This window comes from Cynocephalus volans, chromosome 5, assembly GCF_027409185.1.
Source record: "Cynocephalus volans isolate mCynVol1 chromosome 5, mCynVol1.pri, whole genome shotgun sequence".
Lineage (NCBI taxonomy): Eukaryota > Metazoa > Chordata > Mammalia > Dermoptera > Cynocephalidae > Cynocephalus > Cynocephalus volans.
In genome coordinates this window covers 62,481,733-62,502,258 of record NC_084464.1, presented here as the reverse complement: position 1 = coordinate 62,502,258, position 20,526 = coordinate 62,481,733, and the positions used below count along the sequence as shown (strand labels likewise).

General features: G+C 39.4%; 1 protein-coding gene across 1 annotated transcript in view; it reads left to right on the top strand.

The window, feature by feature from the left end:
- Positions 1 to 20,526, top strand: part of PKHD1 (PKHD1 ciliary IPT domain containing fibrocystin/polyductin) — a 455,019-nt gene that overhangs the window by 130,032 nt on the left and 304,461 nt on the right. The window contains exon 36 of the mRNA XM_063096948.1: positions 13,874 to 14,086. Within this exon, the coding sequence (XP_062953018.1) occupies positions 13,874 to 14,086 (213 nt within the window). The remainder of the gene's footprint in view (positions 1 to 13,873; positions 14,087 to 20,526) is intronic.

Here is a 20,526-nt window from a genome sequence, read left to right as displayed (position 1 = left end):
TTATAATGGTGGTACTTTCTCAGCCATTTCTGTAATATTACAAATAATACATCCTACATGAAGTATACACACTTTGAAAGGATTCATGCTAAATAAAAGTGAAATTAGATTACCTAAGAACTACATTTGGAAGTACTTTATGAAGATATTGCATTTTCTATATTATTTTTCCATTTATGGAAACCAGCATTCTAATATATAGAAGACTAGACTTTTCCATCAGGACAACCAACACTTCTACATAGGGCCCTCAAGAGTCTTGAACTCTCTGTGCCCTACTCATATTTTCATCTGTAAAATCTGTAGAATTGACATTTTCTTCTTACAAGTACAACTTATATGGTAGAAAGGAGGATTGTAAATTTCTTTGGGGCAATTGGGAAATGGCACTAGGGACAAAGTTTTGTGCCATTATTTATGATGCTACATGAACTGATTCTTAAAGTTTATTGAAAAACGGCAGATTTTTTGTGGGACCATGATAAGAACTTCAGCTGTATTTATTATTTCACTTTGATTAGAAAAAGCTCCAGAACTTTTTTCTGCTTACCATCCTACTTCTTTCCTCTTTCTCTCCCTTCCTCATTTTTTTATTTTTTTAAAATTATTTTTTAGGGATACTGTTAAACACCAAAGAGAATTAACCCAATCAATGAATACTAATGAGCTTGGATGGAAATAGGCACATTGCCTTGATTTAGTTAATTATATTTTTTGTTCTTTTATGTTAAGATGCCCAACGGCCACAGGCATTGCTGAATTAAAATTTATTATTTTTATTCCAAGTAATTATGATGAGCCTTCATAACAAAGAAGGAACATTACCCTCTTGTCAGAGCATTGTGCATCCTAGGCAAGGATTTGGGGCTTGTGGTCTATAGCTGGGAAGCACTTATAGTTCCTGAGTGAAGCAATGGATCTCGTTTTGATCTGTTGGTCAAGCAGCTTGATATAAAGTCACCTAGAGATAATGATTAATAAAGGGGCAATTAGGGGAAGATAAACTTGCCCCTTGTTGTTGAGCTTTTAGATTTTAGGTACTCTTATCTCACACACACACATACGGACCCACAAGAAAGGTAACTATGTAAGATAATGGATATGTTAATTTGCTTGTAATCACTTCACCATACACTCCACACACATCAAAACATCATGTTGTATACCTTAAATATATGCCATTTAAAAAAGGGAAGATGTTTTGTAGTTTTTTACTACTCATAATGCCATTGCTTTAAAATGCTTGAGCAGAAACTTGTTTCCAGTCTCTATTGCTGCTTAATAGAGCACTGGTTCCCTATAATGCGATTTTCTATTTCTTGGTCTACTGGTGTATACCAAAGCCGTTAAATGCTTGTCAGCCTTTTGAGCCAGAAAAAACTGAGTCTGAATCTGGGCTCCACTTCATACCAGCTCTGTGACCTTGGGCAAGTTGCAGACCCTCTGTAAGCCTGAGGTTTTTCCTCATTAGGGTAATGCCCGATTATAATGACAACAGTAACAATGATGGCTAGCTCTTATTGTTATGTGGTAGTATCACAGCGAATCTCGCCCACCTCATATGGGTGTTTTGAATATTCAGTGAGGGAATATTTGTAAAGCCCTTTACACAGAGCCTGGTTCAGAGTAAGAGCTCAATTGATGTTAGTTGTTACTTTCAGACTGACAGAGATAACAAAAGAGAATATCAGGCCTAAGTTACAATTTTATTTCTAGATAGTGCCTGCTTCTATATACAAAGCAAACTGGATTACTGAAAGAATTAGCTGGATAATAAAGACCTTAGATTGCTTTTGCCTCTGTTATCTTCAGAATGCATATTGAAGTGTTTTTCTATTGCAAGAGAGGAGAAGATACAGAGGTGGAAGTAGCAGTCTATTTGGTTGCCTTCATTCTCCTTATTTTGACTTTGTGGAAGTGTGTTTTTCTGGTGCATCTTGGAATGTCATCTCATTTTCTCTATAGCTCTTTCTAGAGTTTTGAGGACACTCAGATCTTTTTGAGTGTATTATATCTGGGGTTTTTATGGCATAGAAATGCATGTTCTTGGTTTATTGAGATGAAGCATTTCTCTTGACCTGCTGTCAGGTTCGTTGTAGGGTTTCTTCATCCTTCTCAAGGGTTTAAGGATTTCAGAGTGAGGTGTTAAGTGCTGTACCCTGAACAGCCTTTTTTTATTCCAGGGATTGTATGCTTCATTGCCTCTAGTTAGCACTGTACCAGCCTCAGATTCAGTAGATGCACACTTCAGATAATGCTTTATAATGCAGTGATCTAGAAATGCTACAAAACAGGAAGTCTCCAAGATATTACTCATGATACTTCTGTGCACCAGGCCTGTAAGAGTCACTTGGCAGATTGCCCTGTGCCTGTGGTGTCAGGACTTTACAGATACCAGGTTGGATTGAAAGGAAATTCATCTGAAGGCAGGCTGGAGTTTTAATAAAAATAAAATATTTTGCATTAATATTTTCTTCTGAACTGCAGAATATCTTGGCCAATATGAGAGGGTTTGTGGGCTGGTAAAATTCATTGAAAAATTGATAAATTAATAATAATTTATCTGCAAGTTGGCTATAAAAGATTGACTGCATTGCTTCCTTTCTTCATTGAAATACAGCTACCCTTTGAGACAGGGGATGGGATGATTATGTATAGGCAACACAACATGGTTGACTTTGTCATGCAGTTTGGTCAGTAAACTGGGGCCTGAGTTCAAATTTGAGGCAGTTACAGACTTTCTTATGGCTTTGGGTGAAGCTCTGGTATTCAAATCAATGCACAAACTGGAAATGATGGTGATTTTCCCTTCCCTTTGCAGGAGGAAAGTGGCTTTATATAGTGGCTCTACTGCATGTTAATGTTGTTTGTGTGGGCAACCCTGTGGAGGAAGAGCAGTAAAGGAGATAGTGAATTTTCTTTCTACTTTTGCAAGCTTGGTGCTCCAAAAGGGGCTGGTCTGTGCAGTAATCCAAAGGGGAAGCCTGATGAAAAAGTCAGCATCAGAAAGAATTAAACTGAGTTTTGAAAACATCCACCTTTAAGTCCCTTTACCTTGTGTGTCTCTATGTGTCAGGCTTTTCTTGGTGACAAGTTGGTATTAATTCTATAAGGGAGGGGACTTTGCCTATATCTAAAGCTAAGTGAATCATTGATAGAATTTTTAATTGGCTAAGAATTTGAATTATTTTTATATAAATTCTTTAGTAATATAATATCAGGGAGTATTTTCTTCTTCCTTCTACCTTTGAGTAAGCGTATAGAGGTTTAAACTATAAGCATGAGAAAGCAGGAGCAAGATGTTTTGCTCACCTTTATGTAAGTATTGCTAGTACTATTTTTATCTCCAGGCTTGTAATTGGTACTCAAATAATTGTTAAATGAATGAACTAATGAATGAGTTTCTGACCTGAAGAGGCAGGTTAATGTTAGTTGTGAATTTCTTCATAATCAGAGTTTTTCCTGCTACCCTCAAATGTAAGTGGATTAGGCCAGACAGTGACCAATTTCATTTACTATTTGTGTATCAGAAGATCAGAGACAAAGGCTTTTTAATGTGGGGGACACTTGGCTCCAAAACCCCTTATTTTTCCCAATCAGACAATGACTTATATTATTTACCTCCAAGAGAACAGTCCCAGACACACTTGATTAGCCTTAAATTAAAGATAAGCCATTGCTGTGAGAAAGGACATGCTTTCAATAGATGGGCAGGCAGAAAGATAGTTAGATATTAAATAATTTACAGTTTTATGTCTTGACAAGTTGGATATTGTAACATGAAAAATGCTACTGAAAGGGACCAGTCCCTTCCTAGCACAGAAGCTATAATGTTTGCAGTAATGAAAGATAAATGTTTTAAACTTTCTTACTTAAAACCCACTGGCTTTCTTTTAGCCCTTAAGTTCAAGTCTAAACGTCAGATGGCTTACAGGGTCCTTTAGGACTTGGTCTCTCCTTACCTCTCTATCTCACTTGTTGATTAATGATCCCTAGATCTTATTCATCCAGACCGAGAGTGGAGCTTGAAAACTGGGGTTCTTTTGTATCTGGGATTCTTGTGGACATGAAAATATACAGGAGGCTGAGCATTTCATTACTATTGTTTCTCACGCAGTATATAATATTCCTAGGGTCAAGTAAAGGTAGGAAGAATTCTCAGTTTTTAAATTAATGAATACTGTAAAGAAACAAGTATTATCTTTCATTTCTAATACTATTATGCTACAACCAAACCATATTTACAATATTTAGAGAATAATTATATTTGGAAACTTTTGAAAAATCAGGTTGCTCAGAGAAATATATCAAATTAGGGACTGGTCAAAATGTGACTGGGTCAATACTAATTAAACTTTGATAAAGGGAAGGGGGAAATTATTTGGATGAACTTAGTAGCTAGGGAGATTTTTACCTGCTTGGTACAGACTTAGGGGAAAAGACAGTTTTGTGGGTTTTTTTGTTTTGTTTTGTTTTTTTCTTTCTCCTTAGCATAGCATTCTTTCTAAAGTCTTAAGTCACTTCTAGCAATCCATGGAACAGCTGAGGGAGTTGAGCACTTAAATTCCAGAAGCTTTGTTGGTAAAAGGAAGTAATGGTTTTCTGGAGGTAAGAAGGAAATCAAGTTTTAGTTAAGTAATAATTGATAACAGTAGCTCTAATGACAAAGGCATTTTATTTACATCTCAGTATTTGAGTGCCTTTTCAATACTTCAGTATAGTTTCTCTTCCACAAATATGTTGACACTTTGTAATTAGTATAGAGTTAACTCAGTTATAAGGTTAACTTAATGAGGTTTATGTTTTGTAGAAAAAGTGAAAGGCTAAGTCATAACCTTTATCTTCCCTCTCAGTTACCTGTAATTAGGCCAGTTCACTGAAACCAGAGTATTTTCATTCATATGGAGCAATTCAAGTTCACTGTGACCTTCTGGAAGTGGAGACTGTTTTTGTTACCATTTTATTTCAGCACCTACCAAGGGGCTGGAAAATAACAGTAAATATGGGTTTAATGACTAAGGTAATTAAACTATAATTCCAGGCTTGTATTTCTCAGCCTATTTTAGAAGATAGCAAGCATCACAAGACTATGGACACCTAGAACAATCAGTTAATTTACCTGTAGTAGTGATTCTCAAAGTGTGGTCCCCCATCTGCAACATCAGCATCACCTGGGAAATCACATGAAATACAAATTTTTGGGCCCCACAGCAAAGCTACTCTGGGGCTGGGGCCCACCAATCGGTGCTTCAAGATTTCTAGATGATTCTGATGCATGCTCAAATTTGAGAATTACTAGCCCTTTAAAACAGTAAAGGGAACCCTGTAGAATTGTCAGGACTGGAAGCCAATTAACCTGGTCCAGCTAATCTTTTCCCAAAGGCTATGCAATTATTTGCAAACAACAGTGGAAACTGGGCTGGCCACATTGAATGGGCTTATCCTGAGAATAGCATTCTACTTGGATGGAGTTCTCTATCCTGTCAGGGATATCTGAGCTGATGAAAACCATTTCTCCCAACTGCTATTGCTCGTGGCTCTGAATCAGTGGTTTTATTTCAGATATGTTTTTTCCCTCTACATTGCCCATTTGACTGCAGTACCAGGCTAATTAAGGAATTAGTATGTGGCATCCATTCTGGGGAGGTGTATGATTCTTTTCCTACATCCTGAGAACATTTTTGCCAACACTTTCTAGTTCATATTTTCTTTTTTTAATCAGGCAGACATTACAATTAAAATACCGTTAAAGTGATTCTGGCAAGTATCGCAATAAGCATGTTTTTTAATTAAAGGAAGAACGGGGAGATGCATAAACAGCACCAGCTAAAGGGGAAAATCTTGTCCGGTATCTATTTTAATTGAAATGAAAAAAAAAATATATGGGGGAAAGACAGGAGCAGCAGCCTCTGCCTGTGTGTGCATGGCTCCATCCCATGTTGCTAGGTTTAGGTGTTCTGTGCTTGATTAATTAGTATCCAGCCAGAGAGTCCATTCCCTTTGCTCCCAATCCTTAAAGCCTGATTTATGCCTCACATCCGCTATGAATATGTGAGGGCTCAGGCATCTATTTGCTGAGCTGCTAGTGGATAGGATTATGGAGTATGGACTGAGCTCTTGGGGGCTCTCGTTTGCCAGCCAAATTGATTTTACGCCTCTCTGGCTGGGGACAAGCCCACCTCGAAGGCTTCCCAGGCTCTGCTCCAGTGGATCAGGCCAAAGTCTAATCCGGATCTTGCCAACAAAGGAAGCTGTGTGCATCTCCATCACAATGCAGGCTTTGAGCAGTGGCTGCCTTCCTTAAATGCTACTCTTCTCTCTTCTTCCTCACCTCCTCCTCCTGGCTCCCACTCCCGAAGCAGCACAGTGCAGTCAGGTACAGCAATGCACCCCAACTCTGCGCAGATCACTCAGCCAGTTCCCCTATTTGAGGCAGAGCAGGATCTGTCTGTCCATCCTGAATGGATGACCATCTATAATTCTCCAGGGGCAGGGAATTCCACAAGCTCCTCTTGACTATTTAATGATTGAAAGGTAAGGACATATAGGCTGCTAAACTTTTTAAGAAAAAAAGGCTGAATGGAGCTTAATTAATGTAACTCAGTCAGTTGGATAATTTACATCTGAGGATTTAGGTAGTTGAAGCTTTGAATAAAAAAGTGATCTAGTCTGGTGGTTCAGATTGATCTAAAAATTGGGGTCCTTAGATTCCTCCCTGGGTCTTGCCTCCATTCACCTTTGACTTCTGCTTGAGAATGGAATCACTCTCCCTGGGTTCACTTTGCCACCTGACATTCACCTGCTAACTCAGCACACTCTGGCTCTGCAGTCTTTCTCCCTTGATCCTCCTAACAGTGACATTGAGGGCCTAATATGCTCATCCTTCACAGTTTTTAAAGCTCTTCTGAGAGGCTATGTCTCTTCGACTTTCTGATTCTTCTCCCAATTTACCTAATTCTTTGACCCACTCTCAAGAATTTTCCTACTTCTTCTTCTAGCCTTTAAATGTTGATATTTGATCCTTTTTTTTGTCCCCTTATCTCCCTTCTGTTCTCACTTTACAAGTCCCCTCTGAGAGACCTCATTTAGTTTTATACCTTCTACTCCTATTTATTTAACAAATATGATCACTGACCATGTTCCCCATGTGCTAGGCACTGTTCTAGGCATAGGGACTATGGCTGTGAATAAAACAGACCCAAATCTTGCTCTTGTAGAGTTTACTTCTGTTAGGGAAATGGCCAATAAGCAAAATAAGTAAGCAAATTATATTTTTTATTAGATTTGCTTACTTCTAAAGGCAGCAGGAGAGGTGGGGAGGGAATACTCATTGGTGGGGTGATGGTTGGGGGTGTTTACACACAGTGAGGGCAAAGACCATGAAGTTAGGGAGCAAGAAGGTCAGTGTGGTAGTAGTATGGTGAGCAAGGGAGAGAGTAGAGGGAGATTGGGTCAGAGAAGACCAACCCTGTAGGGTTTGGTAGGCTTTGACTCAGAGTGTGGTAGAGACCATTGGAGAATTTTCAGCAGAAAGGTGACATGATATGGTTTGCATTAGCAAAACAACAACAATGCTGGGTGCTGTTTTGAGACTCTGCCCTGGGGTGGGGGTCTGGACAGAGGCAGGGAGCTGAATTATGAGGCTGTTACAATAATTCAAGGGTGAGATGAGAGTGACTTGGACACCAGAGATAGATGTGGCAGTGGTGAGATGTGGTTGGACCATGGGGATATTTTGAAGGTAGAATGCATAAAATTTGCTGAAGGATTGGTTGCAGGGTGAGAGAGTAAGAGCTGATATTAGAGTTTTCAAACTGAGCAACTGAAAGGATGGAATTGTCATTTACAGAGATGGGAAGGACTGTGGGAAGATCCGTGGGTCAAGACAAGGAGTTCAGTTTTTGGATGTGCTAAGTTAAGAAACATAGGAGATATCCAAGTAGAGATGCTGAGTAGCAGTTAGGTATAGGAGCCTTAAGCTGAGGGTAGAGGTCAGGCTTGAAGATATAAATTTAGGAGTCATCAGCAATTAGCATGTGATGGCCTTTAAAACCTTAAGACAAGATGGGAGAACCAAGGCAGAGTATATAGACTGATAAGAAAAGTGTCCAGGTACACCAAGTGTCAGTGGCTGGGGTGATCAGAAGGACTCAAGCAGAAAAGGCTGAGAAAGGGATGCCTGGGAGGTAGGAAAACCAGGAGGATACAGTGCTGGGCAAGTGAGGGTAAGAGTCCCTGGCAAGAAGTGACCAAGTGTGTCAAATGCTGCTGGCCACTCAGGAAAGGTGAACCCTGGGCATTGAGCCTTGGATTCACCACAGATTGCCATTTGTGACCTTGACAGGGGCAGTTTTGGTGGAGTGGTCAGGCAAAGGCCTGGCTGGGGAGGATTCAAAAGAGAGTATTCAAGAGAGTATTCAAAAGAGAGGATTCCAAAGAGAGATTCAAAAGAGAAAGCATTGAAGATGGCAGGTATAGCCAGCTCTTATGAAGAATACTATCTTATGGTAAAATATTTATACTCTAAAATTTTACATATGGGGGAAAATAGTTAAAACTGTACATTTGTTTTCTTCAAACATTCACATACACACATACACACACCCCAAAATATTTTGTGGTTGTTATAGAACATGGCTAATTGTAGGGTTAGCCAAAAGCAGGTTTTGATGTGCTTTGCAAACATTAGCTAGCTGCTAAAAGTCTCTTTTACTTCCCTTTAAAAGAAATAAAAGAGATATTTAATGGAAAGAAGTGATTACATGTAAAAAGTTGTCTTCATTTATTTATTTTAGAGGGGAAGTAATAATGATGGTTGATTGATTTTTATAAAATTACTCAAGGTCACATGTGGGACATAGTCAGCTTTCATGAAAGTCATAACAAGCAATTTAAGGGTCACAGCCAAAGGCTGATTTCAGCCCTGCTCTTTATTTCAGCTTTCAGAAATGGGGTCAAGCTCTATAAAGTGGAGAAATAAAGTCCTCCCACTTCCCTCCCATACTAGAGTAACTATCCTTTAAAGCAGCTCACTGTATATTTATTTTAAGCTAATAAAGTGTGAGGATAAAAATATTGGGGGCTTGGCACAGAGATAGATTAAATATAAACCTTTCATTCTTTTACACAAAGAAGCTTTCACTTTAGTTATCACTTATAATTATTTCAGGCAGAAATAGCTGAATTCTTCATCAGACTCTCTTCTTAATGTGCCTGGGTTTCCTTACATTTGCCACTGATAAAGTTAGGAGGTGATGCCTGTTAGCAGGGGTTAATGGTGTTCATATTCATTAATTGGTCCTGTTTATAGCACCCTTGACAACCCAAATAATTCATTTTCTTTGGGCCGAGCTTTTCTCCCTTCATTAGTGTCATTATTAGTTCCTGTCAGTAAATGATACTTCACAATTTTTACCGATTTGTTTCATTGTATTTAATATTTTGCTTAATGTTACGAGGGACACAGCCCAGGTATATATATCTACCTGCTAATCCTTGTAATCTGCATCAAATCCTTTTTGGAATGAGGCAAGGTATATCTACATTAACAAAATAAAAATAAATCATATATAAACAAGCCATGGGCAAACTTACTTAGGTTAACACATGTTTTTTCTTAAAAGTGACTATGAAGACAATCCTAATTAATGAGAAAGCTACCAGTGAGGGTTGGTGGAAAAGGATAGAACATAAGCTTTTTAAAATTAAAAAAAATTTTTTTACTGAAACATAATTAAATGTACATATCTATGATGTACCAAAAACTTTGTGCAGTATGTGATATCAAATCAAAATAATTAGTATACTCAACAATACACGACATATTCATTTCCTGTGGCCATTTGCAATTTCTCCCTAACCCCCCATCCCACTCCCCCTTTCGCACCTCTGGTAACCTTAGTTCTGTTCTCTCCTTTTGAAAGTTCAATGTATTATTGTGATTAGTATTTGTTTGTTTCTTTCTTCCTTTCTTTCCTACTTTATTTTTTTTATTTGTTTACTTTTTTTAACACCCACTAATGAGCAAGGGTATGTGGTATTTCTCTTTCTGTGCCTGGCTTATTTCACTTAACATGATTTTCTCTAAGTTCACCCATGTTACTGTGAATGGCAGAATTTCATTCCTTTTTTATGGCATGGTAGTATTCCACTGAGTATATATATCACATTTCCTTATTCAGTCATCTGTTGATGGAAATTTAGGTTGGTACCAACTCTTGGCTATTGTAAATAGAGCTGTGATAAACATAGGAGTGCAAGTATCCTTTGACATGATTATTTCCACTCCTTTTGGTGTATACCCAGCAGTGGGATTACTGGACCATATCACAGTTCTATCTGTAGTTGTTTGAGGAATATCCATACCATTTTCCATAATGGATGCACTAATTTACAGTCCCATCAACAGTGCAGGAGAGTTCCCCGTTCTCCTCATCCTTACGAGCATTTTTTATTCTCTGCCTTTTTGATAATAGCCAATCTAACTGTGGTGAGATGATATCTCAGTGTGATTTTGATTTACATTTCCCTGATGCTTACTAATGTTGAGCATTTCTTCATATGCCTGTTTGTCATTCATATATCTTCTCTTGAGAAATGCCTATTTGGCTCTTTTGCCCACTTTTTTAATTGGGTTACTTTTTTTTTTTTACTGTTAAGTTGTTTGAGTTTCTTATATATTCTGCCACTGCTCTGCCACTGAGCCTATAGATTGCCGAAGGATAGTCCCCTGTTTTTTGGACAGTTTACCCTAGAGTATGATTTATATGACATATTTCAAAAAAAGGTCAGGATTAGCAACGGTGAGACGTTGAAAGTAGGTGGGACAGCAGTTCTAAGGTGATGGGCAGCTAAGAAATGGAGCAGGTCATAGCCAGAATGTGGGATGCGAAGATGGTGCATGTAATTTACAGCAGCAGACACTGTGGCGTTAAGTGTCGGGCAGGTGTGAGACCACAGACCAGGGATCTACGGGCATTATTTTAATAAATCTCACCATAATTCTGTGAGGGAGAAACTCCTACCATGCACAGTATACAGATGGAGAAACTAAATACCCAGGAGGGGTGTGTCCTGAATTGTGGCTGAAAGGACAGAGCACTAAATTTAATGGGTCTAGTCCAGATAAACATCTTGTGACTGTTACTGCTGGTGTGGAGCTTGGGCTTTTAGGATTGAAGATGAGAAGACTTGATGAAGAGAGCTGGGGAAAGCTGGAGAAAAGTTTTGGAACAGAAGGTTAGGGAAGAAGCCTCCATGTTTGACGACAGGGTCAGACATTTGCTGATCACTGTTCCTGCACTAAGATGGAGGTAAACAAAAATGACTAAAGGATCTTAGCCGTTTTCTTCTTTGCCTCTCATTCCTCCAGTTTAACTGCGTCCCGTTGTGATTTCTGGAAAGCAACAACAGTTCAACTCGGTAATTTGGCACACTGGATTTAGAACTAAATTTTGCAGGTGAAGACTCTTTCCTCCCCACTGGCCCTCATAAAAACCCTCCTTTTTACAGCAGAAACTGCCTTTTGAGCCATTTCTGACACTTTGCTGTCTCTCTATATCCTTTGTCTACCTGTAGGTCATCGAGATAATGTATGGGCTTGTACATTAAATATAATAACATTCTTTCTGAGAAAATGGGAGCATGTGTGTGCGTTTGTATATAAGGAGATTCAGGTACTTAAATCAGATTCTCTAAAGACACCACCATTTATTTATTCATTCAACAATTATACATTGAGTGCCAACTATCTACTAGTCACTGCTCTAGACACCAGGAATTTAGAAGTGAACAGAAGAAATAATTGCCCTAATGAAGCATGTGTTCTAGTGGGGGAGAGGGCAGAAAATATACATGTAAATATACAGTATGTCTGATGTTAAGTGTTATGAAGAAAAACACATTTGAGTATGAGGCTAGGGCACACTATTTTATATAGACCAGAGAGGAAAGGCCTTGGTGAGAAGTTAACATTTGAATAGAAGCAAGGGGGAGCGAGCCATGTGAATATTCAGCAAAAGAATGTTCCACAAAAAGGAAGAGCATGTGCTTAATTCCTAGGCCTGTTGAGAACTAACAGAAGGCCAACGTGTTTGGGCAGATGAGTGAACACTGAGTTTTAAAAGATGATGTTGGAGAGGTGTCAGAGATGGGGTGGCAAATCATGAGGGGCCTTTTGTAGCCCAGTATAAGGACTTTGACTTTAATTTTGAGTGAGATGGGAAGCTATTGTAGGCTTTGGAAAAGAGAAGCTCTTGTGTTTCCAATATAAAGTCACAACTCTGACCACTTTGTTACAGGGTAGAAGAGTCTAGTCCAGTGCTTTTGCAAATGACTTACAGGAGGGAGATGGATTTAATAGCTCCTTCAGCTTAAAGTGTTTGTTTATGTGGGATGCTTTAATTATTTTGACATTATTGGGAAAATTCCATGGGAAATGTAAACATTCTAAATCCTTTTAAAGAAAGGTATTATGAAGATGAAAGTATCTTTTTAATACTTTAATTACTACTCTGACAATATAAAATAATTCTATTATAAAATAATATCCCCATGTTATTTGCCCCCCTTTAGGGGGCAGAAAATTTGAATATTTGGGCAAAATGGTATCTGTAACAATTAAGATTATTTGGTTGTAAATAACAGAAACTTTTCTTTAAAAAAATTTATTAGAAAGATACTGGGTAGCTCACTGAATTAATGGAAATTGATTTGGAAAATCAGGTACAGAAATAGATAGAAATCAGGGCATGGAGGCAGGGCTTAGCTGGTGGGGGTCTCAGAAGCAGGAACTCTTCCCAGCCTCCTTAGAATGCTACCACTAGTGTTAATGAGATCTAAACATTTCCTGTCTTCTCTTCCCATTGGTTCCACATTCCTTTTGAAGCCCAAGTATGTGACTCAGGATACGGTAGAACAAGATGTCTTTTTTATTTTATTTTTTTAATTTAAATTTTTAAATTTTTATTAGTACATATTTATGGAGTACAGAGTTGACTTTCAGTATTTGTGTACAGTATGTGATGATCAAATCAATATTATTAGCCTGTTCATCATTACAAATCATAATGACTTTTTGTGTCCCTTACCCAATTACTCTATTCCCCGTCTACTCCCCCTTTCCCACCTCTGTAACTATAAGTCTGTTGTCTCTTTCTGAAAGTTCAGTGTTTTATTATGGTCTCTCTTTCTTTGTTTCTTAGCTCCCACTTATGAGTGATGACGTGTGTTATTTCTTTCTGTGCCCGGCTCATTTCACTTAACGTAATGTTCTCCAAGCTCATAGTAGGACAAGACATCGTGATTGACAGTCCCACTCAGCTCTACTCAATGGGGCAGAGCGATTCCTCAAGGAAATTAGGAATTTCTATTATCAAAAGAAAGTGTAATGGATGCTGGTTAACTAAAATGTTACACATGCCATGATGTTAGCCTTAATTGTACTTGCTTTTACTGTAATTCTTACAAGGCACCTTTTCTTTTATCTCTATTTCTTATATACTTGATTCCCAGTTTTTTAAAAAAAATTTATAAGCTGATTTTATCTTTTGCTAAATGGTAAAGTTAGTGGCCTTCTCATTCCTTATTTAACCAGTCCTAAGTTGTTGGACATTTAGATTACTGTCATGAAAAATATTATAAGTAAAGCTGCAAGGAATAGTAATAGACAACCTAAGCTGGCTTAGTAACATTGTGCTTCTACTTCTGGGTGTCTGATCTACCCTATTGTGCTTATAGAAGAGAGGGCAAGATAAAATAAGTATAAATTCCAGCAGAAGTATATAAATGAAGGGGATTTCATTAGACACTGGAACTGCCAAACGGGGTGAGCCTTATCCTCCCAGGGACTGACTAATCTGTCTTTTTGCTTTAGGGGGCAGGCTGATTTTCATGGCTCCAGGACCCATTGCTCTCAGGGCCCACTCCATCCTTGTTTCTGATGGTGGAGAGCTCCGAATTGGATCCGAGGACAAGCCCTTCCAAGGCAAAGCTCAGATCAAACTCTACGGGAGTTCCCACTCCATCCCCTTCTTTCCATATGGAGTCAAGTTCCTGGCTGTGAGGAATGGAACTCTTTCTCTGCATGGTGAGTATGGCAATTGACCAGACGAAATGGAGTAGAGCTGTGTCTAGCAAATATATGGGCAATGGAAAATGATAACACTACTTAAAATTCTTTGGCTATGAGTTGCTGAGGCAGCAAGGTCAATTAGAGCCTGGCACTATTTCCTTAAATAACAAATAAAATCGTATAATTCCTGGGGCACAGTATACTACAGTTTCCATTATTTGCTGCCCTTCCTGTAAGGGGATTGTACACCTCTGCCAACTGTCAGGTGACTTTAAGTGCATCCCTGTGGGTGGGCCATACTTCTTTGCCCTGCTGAGAGTGGGCTCAGCCATGGACTTGCTTTGGTCAGTGAAATGTGAGCAGAAATGATGTACTGTATGACCAAGTGGAAGTTTTAAGAGCCATTGTGATGCTTTAGCCATTTTGCTCTTTTCCCTCCATTTGAGAATATTTTGTCTCAGGGAGGGGCAGTTCCTTCAGCTTGAGAACCTGAATGCAGACAACGTGGGGCAGAGCTGCAGTGACCTACTGCTGTCAAGTGTGTGAATGAGGAATGATCCTTTGTTGTCATAAGCCACTGAGATTTGCATTTGTAGCTGCAGCTTAACCTAGTGAAAATTGACTTATTCAATTACTTAGCATACACTGATGTCTGTCTTCATGTAACAGTCTGGCATCACAAACCAAGCAGAGACAACTCCCCCCACCCCCACCCTGTGAACAGCGTTCAATTACAGTTTTACTTAGAATGCTTTTACAGATGGGTTGGGTGTTTATGGAGTCCTAGGGGAAAACAGGTATTAGGCTACAGTGTGTTCCTGCTCGAACTTTATTTGCCTTCTGATCATCTAATTCCACTTTGGAAAATGGACATGTTTTCCCCCTTGAGATCCAGGAAATTACTGTGTGCTGGGATCATCCTTAATATCAACTGGAAAATGTAAGTATAAAATGATGAGTCTTAAGTGTATTTCCGTGAATACTTATATACTTTTGGTTGCATAGCAGGAGCCAAAGGCAGATCAAAAACATGAGCTCCGGATAATGACCCAGAAAATATGATGTTGTTTACACTGGCTTCTATATTAACATGATAGAATAAAACCTTCTTATCATAGAATAATTGTTCTAGACATGGGCATGCAGCTATACTGAGGAGTCTGCCATTCTTCTCTGTTCAGGCTCTGTCTACTACAACTTTGGGCCTCAATCATTGTCTACCAAAAAGCACTCTTACCTCTTTTCATTTACTGTCAGGGGGAGCAAGATCTTTTCTTCGAGGCTTTATTCAGTGTCGACCATGGGCCAGAGAGTGTGCTGGACACTGGGGATCAAACTTTGTAAGGTTTAAAAAACCCGGAACTATCTGGACAGAAATACAAAATGCCTACTATCTTGATTCTTATGTTCTACTACCAAGGAGGACTTGGTATTACCCTCCTATCTTCATCAGCAAGTGCTTACTGACCTTGGGGCCCAGGATTCATGAGTGTCTTCTGTCTATCCACACGTTAGCCATTGTCTTCAAATGTTTGTTGTAGTTCATTGGCCACTTAGGTTACCAACCCAATGTGCTGTTGTTTACCACTGAAAGAAACACAGCTGGAGAACATGAGGGCATAGGACAGGGCTTCAGCCAGCCCATAAGTCATCCAGAAGACCCTGAGGCTCAAGAGGAATCCTCAGACTTGAGATCCACTGTCTCATACAATGAAGATAGCACAACTCCCGCAAGAAATTGAAATTAAAATGAGGAAAAGTGAAAACACTCTAATTCTTTCACTCTGCTTCTTACATTTTGATCTCTTCTCATTTTCATGCTCTAGTATGAAGGATCAGCAGAAGTTCACAAACAGACCTTTATGTGCCTGTATTTGAAATGTACCCTGTGTCTGTAAGCCTTTATGATTAAGTAAATGTCAAGTTAAGAAAATCCCTAGTGCCATTGCTTGCAGTCAATATGAAGCAAATAAAGCAAAGCAGATGCTTCTAATACATTTTGAGAATTTTAAAAGTTGAAAAAATTGTTGCTACACTAGCCATGTGATGTTACTGGATACTGAGAGTCAGACCACCTCTCCCTCTGCTTCCCTTGTTTCCATCTTCTCTCTCTTCTTCCTCCTCTCTCCCTTTCCCTCTCTTCCTCTTTTCCATCCCCTTCATCCCTCCTTTTGCTCTCCACTGCCCTTGCCTTCTCCTCTCCTCTCCTGTACTCCCAGATTAGGTTGTCATTAATAACTGTTTAACCCACTCCCCAAAGCCCTTCCAGCATAGGAGAGACTCAGATCTCATGTGAACCACAGAACTTGCACATTGAACATAGGCTATATCGAGCTATTTCCTCTCTGATGTGGGGCTGCCGCATCTCACTCATTTGAAAGACATGGTATGCAGGAAAGAGCTCAGCCATTTGGGTGAGAGGGACTCCCTTCCTGATGTATCTGCCAGAGAATCACAGTCACATGAGTGACTCATCAATCCTCTCCCTTTACCCCTCCCTCACCACCTGAGGTCTCGAACAGATTCCCCTCCGGCCTGGTGGTATATCATGGTTAAAATCATTACGTAATTTCACTTGCCTTTCCCCAGGGCCAAAGGTGGGTCTAGTGACAGTGGGGCTTTATGGAAAAACTAATTTTCTTTCGCTGTCAAGTATGCAAAACAGAGAGCAACTTGATTCACTGTCTTGCACCCGGAATGTCTCTAACGACCCAGCATTTGCTCAGCTTCCCAGGATAGTGTAGTGAGGAGATTCAACAACTTTGGTGCACAGAAGACTCTTCTGGGGAGATTTTTTAAAATCTAGATTTTTAAACCCCCTCTCCAGTCTGGTTCAGTGAGCCCAGGAACGTGCATTTTAACAGGACCCTTATGGGATTTGATTTAGGTGGTTCACTGACTACACTTTGAGATGAACTGATTTTAGTGGTTAATAGTTTTGGAATCAGAAATTGATCCAGTTCTGCCACTTACCAGCTATGACCTTAGGCAAATTTATCTCTGTAAAACCAGGAAAACACAGTCCCCCCCCTTATAGACTTACTTCTTGTGAAGTGCTCCACCGTATCAGGCACACAATAACACGCAAGCAGTGTTATTTATTTTGATTATATTCTTTTTCTTTCTCCAAAAGCACTGAATACCCTGTGCTAACTATCTCCTAGTTTCTTTTAGGGGTGAAGGAATGTAGGGGTGGGGCAAAGGTTTGTATTTCAAAATTTGGCATGGGGCCAGCTCTGCCAAGAGATTTTCCTCCTTATTAATTCTCTCATCTTTTCATTAGAGTCAGAGAGGAGTTTAAACTTTGGAGATCATGAGGTAACAACATTCCCAGGCATCTTCTGTTCTGTTCCCATCACCAGTGAACACCATTAGATTTTAATCTCTTGTGGTACAACTGCTTCCCAGCAGTGGGTAACCACTATTCCCAGGCGTGGTTACAATAAAGCCTTCTTGGAAACTGTTTGCATGGGTTCCAGTGTAGACAAAAGCAGGACACTGTCCAGCAAATGGGGTGCTTGGCAGGCATTTGATTCTAATATCCAGCAGCAAGTGGATTGAAGGATTCTCATTTAACTCCAGCTCAGGTCATATAGAATCACACAAATGGGTCTGTATGTCAGTAATACTGCTTTTCCACCTTGTCACTCCCACCTCATTCTTCATTATCGCCTTTTGTAACCCTTCTGCTCCAGCTGATTTTTATCATAGATTAAAATCACCAAGCAAACAGGCTTTGCTGTTCAGCTGTCACACAGAAAGATGGAGTTGAAAGCACATTTCATATCCTTCTTTTAATGTAGAAAACTCCCCCATTTGTACACTCACTCACACACACACCTGCACATACACACATGGCGCTGTCTTTCTTCTCCCGTTTGTGGATCGGGACAGGGCATGCTCTGAATCTCTGATGGAGTTCAGGTTGATTAGTAAGTTCTGTCAGCTGCTCACTTTGGTGTGTTAATATGACTGAAGTGTCGTAGGATTCCTCCAGAGTGGTGGTCTGGGGTTTGGGTGATTGTAGTCAATAAGGAATTTTCACTCTTGCCTTTTGCCATCGTCACTCCATCTGCCAATCCAGGTTCACCACCCCAAACTGAGTGCCAATCACTTGTCACTTTTCAAGGGGGTCGCTGTCAGCTTGAGCAACTTGAATTTTTGACAATGTAATTATGGCTCTTGCTTCCACAGTGGGAGTCTGAGCTGGATGGTGGGGCTTTTATTGATTGTTCAGCAGGGAAATTTATCAATGTCTCTCACTTCATTTCCAGTTCCTCCCTGAGAAATTTGGCTGACAGTTTCTTAGGAGAAAAGCAGTCTTATGGCCTTGATTGAAATCCCACTTTGTCCTTTTCAAGAAATTACAAGATACGGGCATTAAATATAAATAGAAACTTCTGAGATAAGCTAGTATGTGGGGCATGATTAAAGAAAACACTAGTGCAATTATTATGAACATTAGAATTTGGTAGAAAAAATGGTCTAAATAAGCACGTTTAGATGTGGTTTGTTTTCCTTCTATAAGTACCAAGTATTTGTACTTAAATTCCATGCTTTTTACAAGTACTGTATTATGGGTGCTGTGAATGCAGTTGCTAAGGAGTATCAGACTGTCTTTAAGCATGGTACAGATGTGTGGACCAGGCATGTGTGTAGACATGTGTTCCTGGTCTGTGGTCTTTATATTATGCCCCTTAAAATCCAAGTATCTCCTGGAGGGGCTTTAAGGGTTCCACAAACAATGAAGTATTTGGGGGTGAAGCAATAAAGATTTACATTGCTCAAGTAATTGATTCATCAGTTTTATCTTTATTATATGTTCATGTTCAAAGCAATATTTCATTAGAAAAAAGAATTCCTCTGTTCAAATTTTAACTAAAAAACCCTACTAGGTCATGTTTTAAACTGTGGTGTGTAGATCTTTTTAAGGCATGCATGGTCTCTCTTTGCATGATTCCTTATTTCCCTAAGACTGATTAAGCTCCAGGACGTTTTCTATAAAGTCTGTTCTTTGATGTAGTATGAAACTTTCCAGAGCTCATTTTCATTTCATAGCAGTTTCTCTTTGACCAGCAATATAGTTTTGGATCTCTGCTCTTTTGTCATCTGATCCGTCATTTCCAGTCCTGTGTCTTCTCCATCCATGACATCTCCTCTTGCCCCTGCTCCTTACCCATTTCTCCTGCACCCTGCTCTTCCCTTTCCTTCTGTCTCTCATTCCTTGGGCTGGAAGACAAACCATAGCTGTGACATGGCATTTTTGAATGTAGCTTTGTTACTTTTAAATTGTTTGGTTTTAAGGAACAGAAACACAGTGCAGACACACTTAGACAAAAAGAAAGAATTTATAAAGTCTTGTGATTGAATTGCAGGATGCACAGGAAGGCAGCAGGCCTTGGACATGACTGGCTCCAGGGGTCCAAATGACATCATGACTCACTTTCAGTCTCACCTCTGGGTCTCTCTGCATGTATTGGTTTCACTGTCTCCTACATCTTATTGGCTTCTTCAATGTGGCCATTGGCATTTGCTGGTTTCCCACGGACTTTGATTTTTCATCCAAAGAAAGGAGCTTTGTGTTCTTTTCAAAAAATAACCAGGGAAGGCCTCACTAAGCCCTGCTTGATTTGCCTAGCAAAGCAAGGACTATACATGGTGCTCAGGGGACAGTGCACTGTGATTGTTCCAGCTCATATCACTTTTTCATTCCTTTACCAGCCATCGAGGCTAGAAAGGCAAGGCCATGCAAGAAGATGCAACTCTGCCTTGACAGGGAGGCCAGGGTGGTGTGTGTGTGTGTGTGTGTGTGCGTGTGAGTGTGTATGTTTGTGTGTTAATATGAGTGTATGTTTTGGGAAGCTGTTCACCAAAAGAAAGGATGAGTGTTGTTGGGCAGACAGAAGCATAGGTGTCCTCTCACCTAGTTAAAAACCATAGGTGTCCTCTCACCTAGTTAAAATAAAGTCTTAGGTTTTTGAATTCTAGTTCAGTCTTTGAAATCTCAAGGTGACTAAAACTTATTTGCAAAAATATTAAAGTATAGTACAGTATTTACTATTGTATAGACTCCATGTGTATAGTTAAAATCACTTGTCATTTAGGCTGCATTTAGTTCCCAGTACAGAGTTTAGAACATAGAAGAGTCCCCTCAAATAGAAGACGTAAAAAAAAAAAATTGTTGAAAACTTTTGCTTTGACAGACCCAAAAGCTAAAATTCCAAAAATTTACTCAAAATTTTCAAAGCTCTATTTATCCCAGAGTTTTATGGAATTTAATTTTCTGGTGTGCATCTGGTAACCACCTTTCCAGAGATCTTGGATTTCCTCATATTGAAGGGGTTCTATGCCTTTCCCTAGGATTTACCACCACAAACTGTTACCTGGAATTTCATGGGAAACTTGTGCTGGTGTGGTGTGTAAATCTTCCACAGGGCTATGCAAATGGAAGAGGT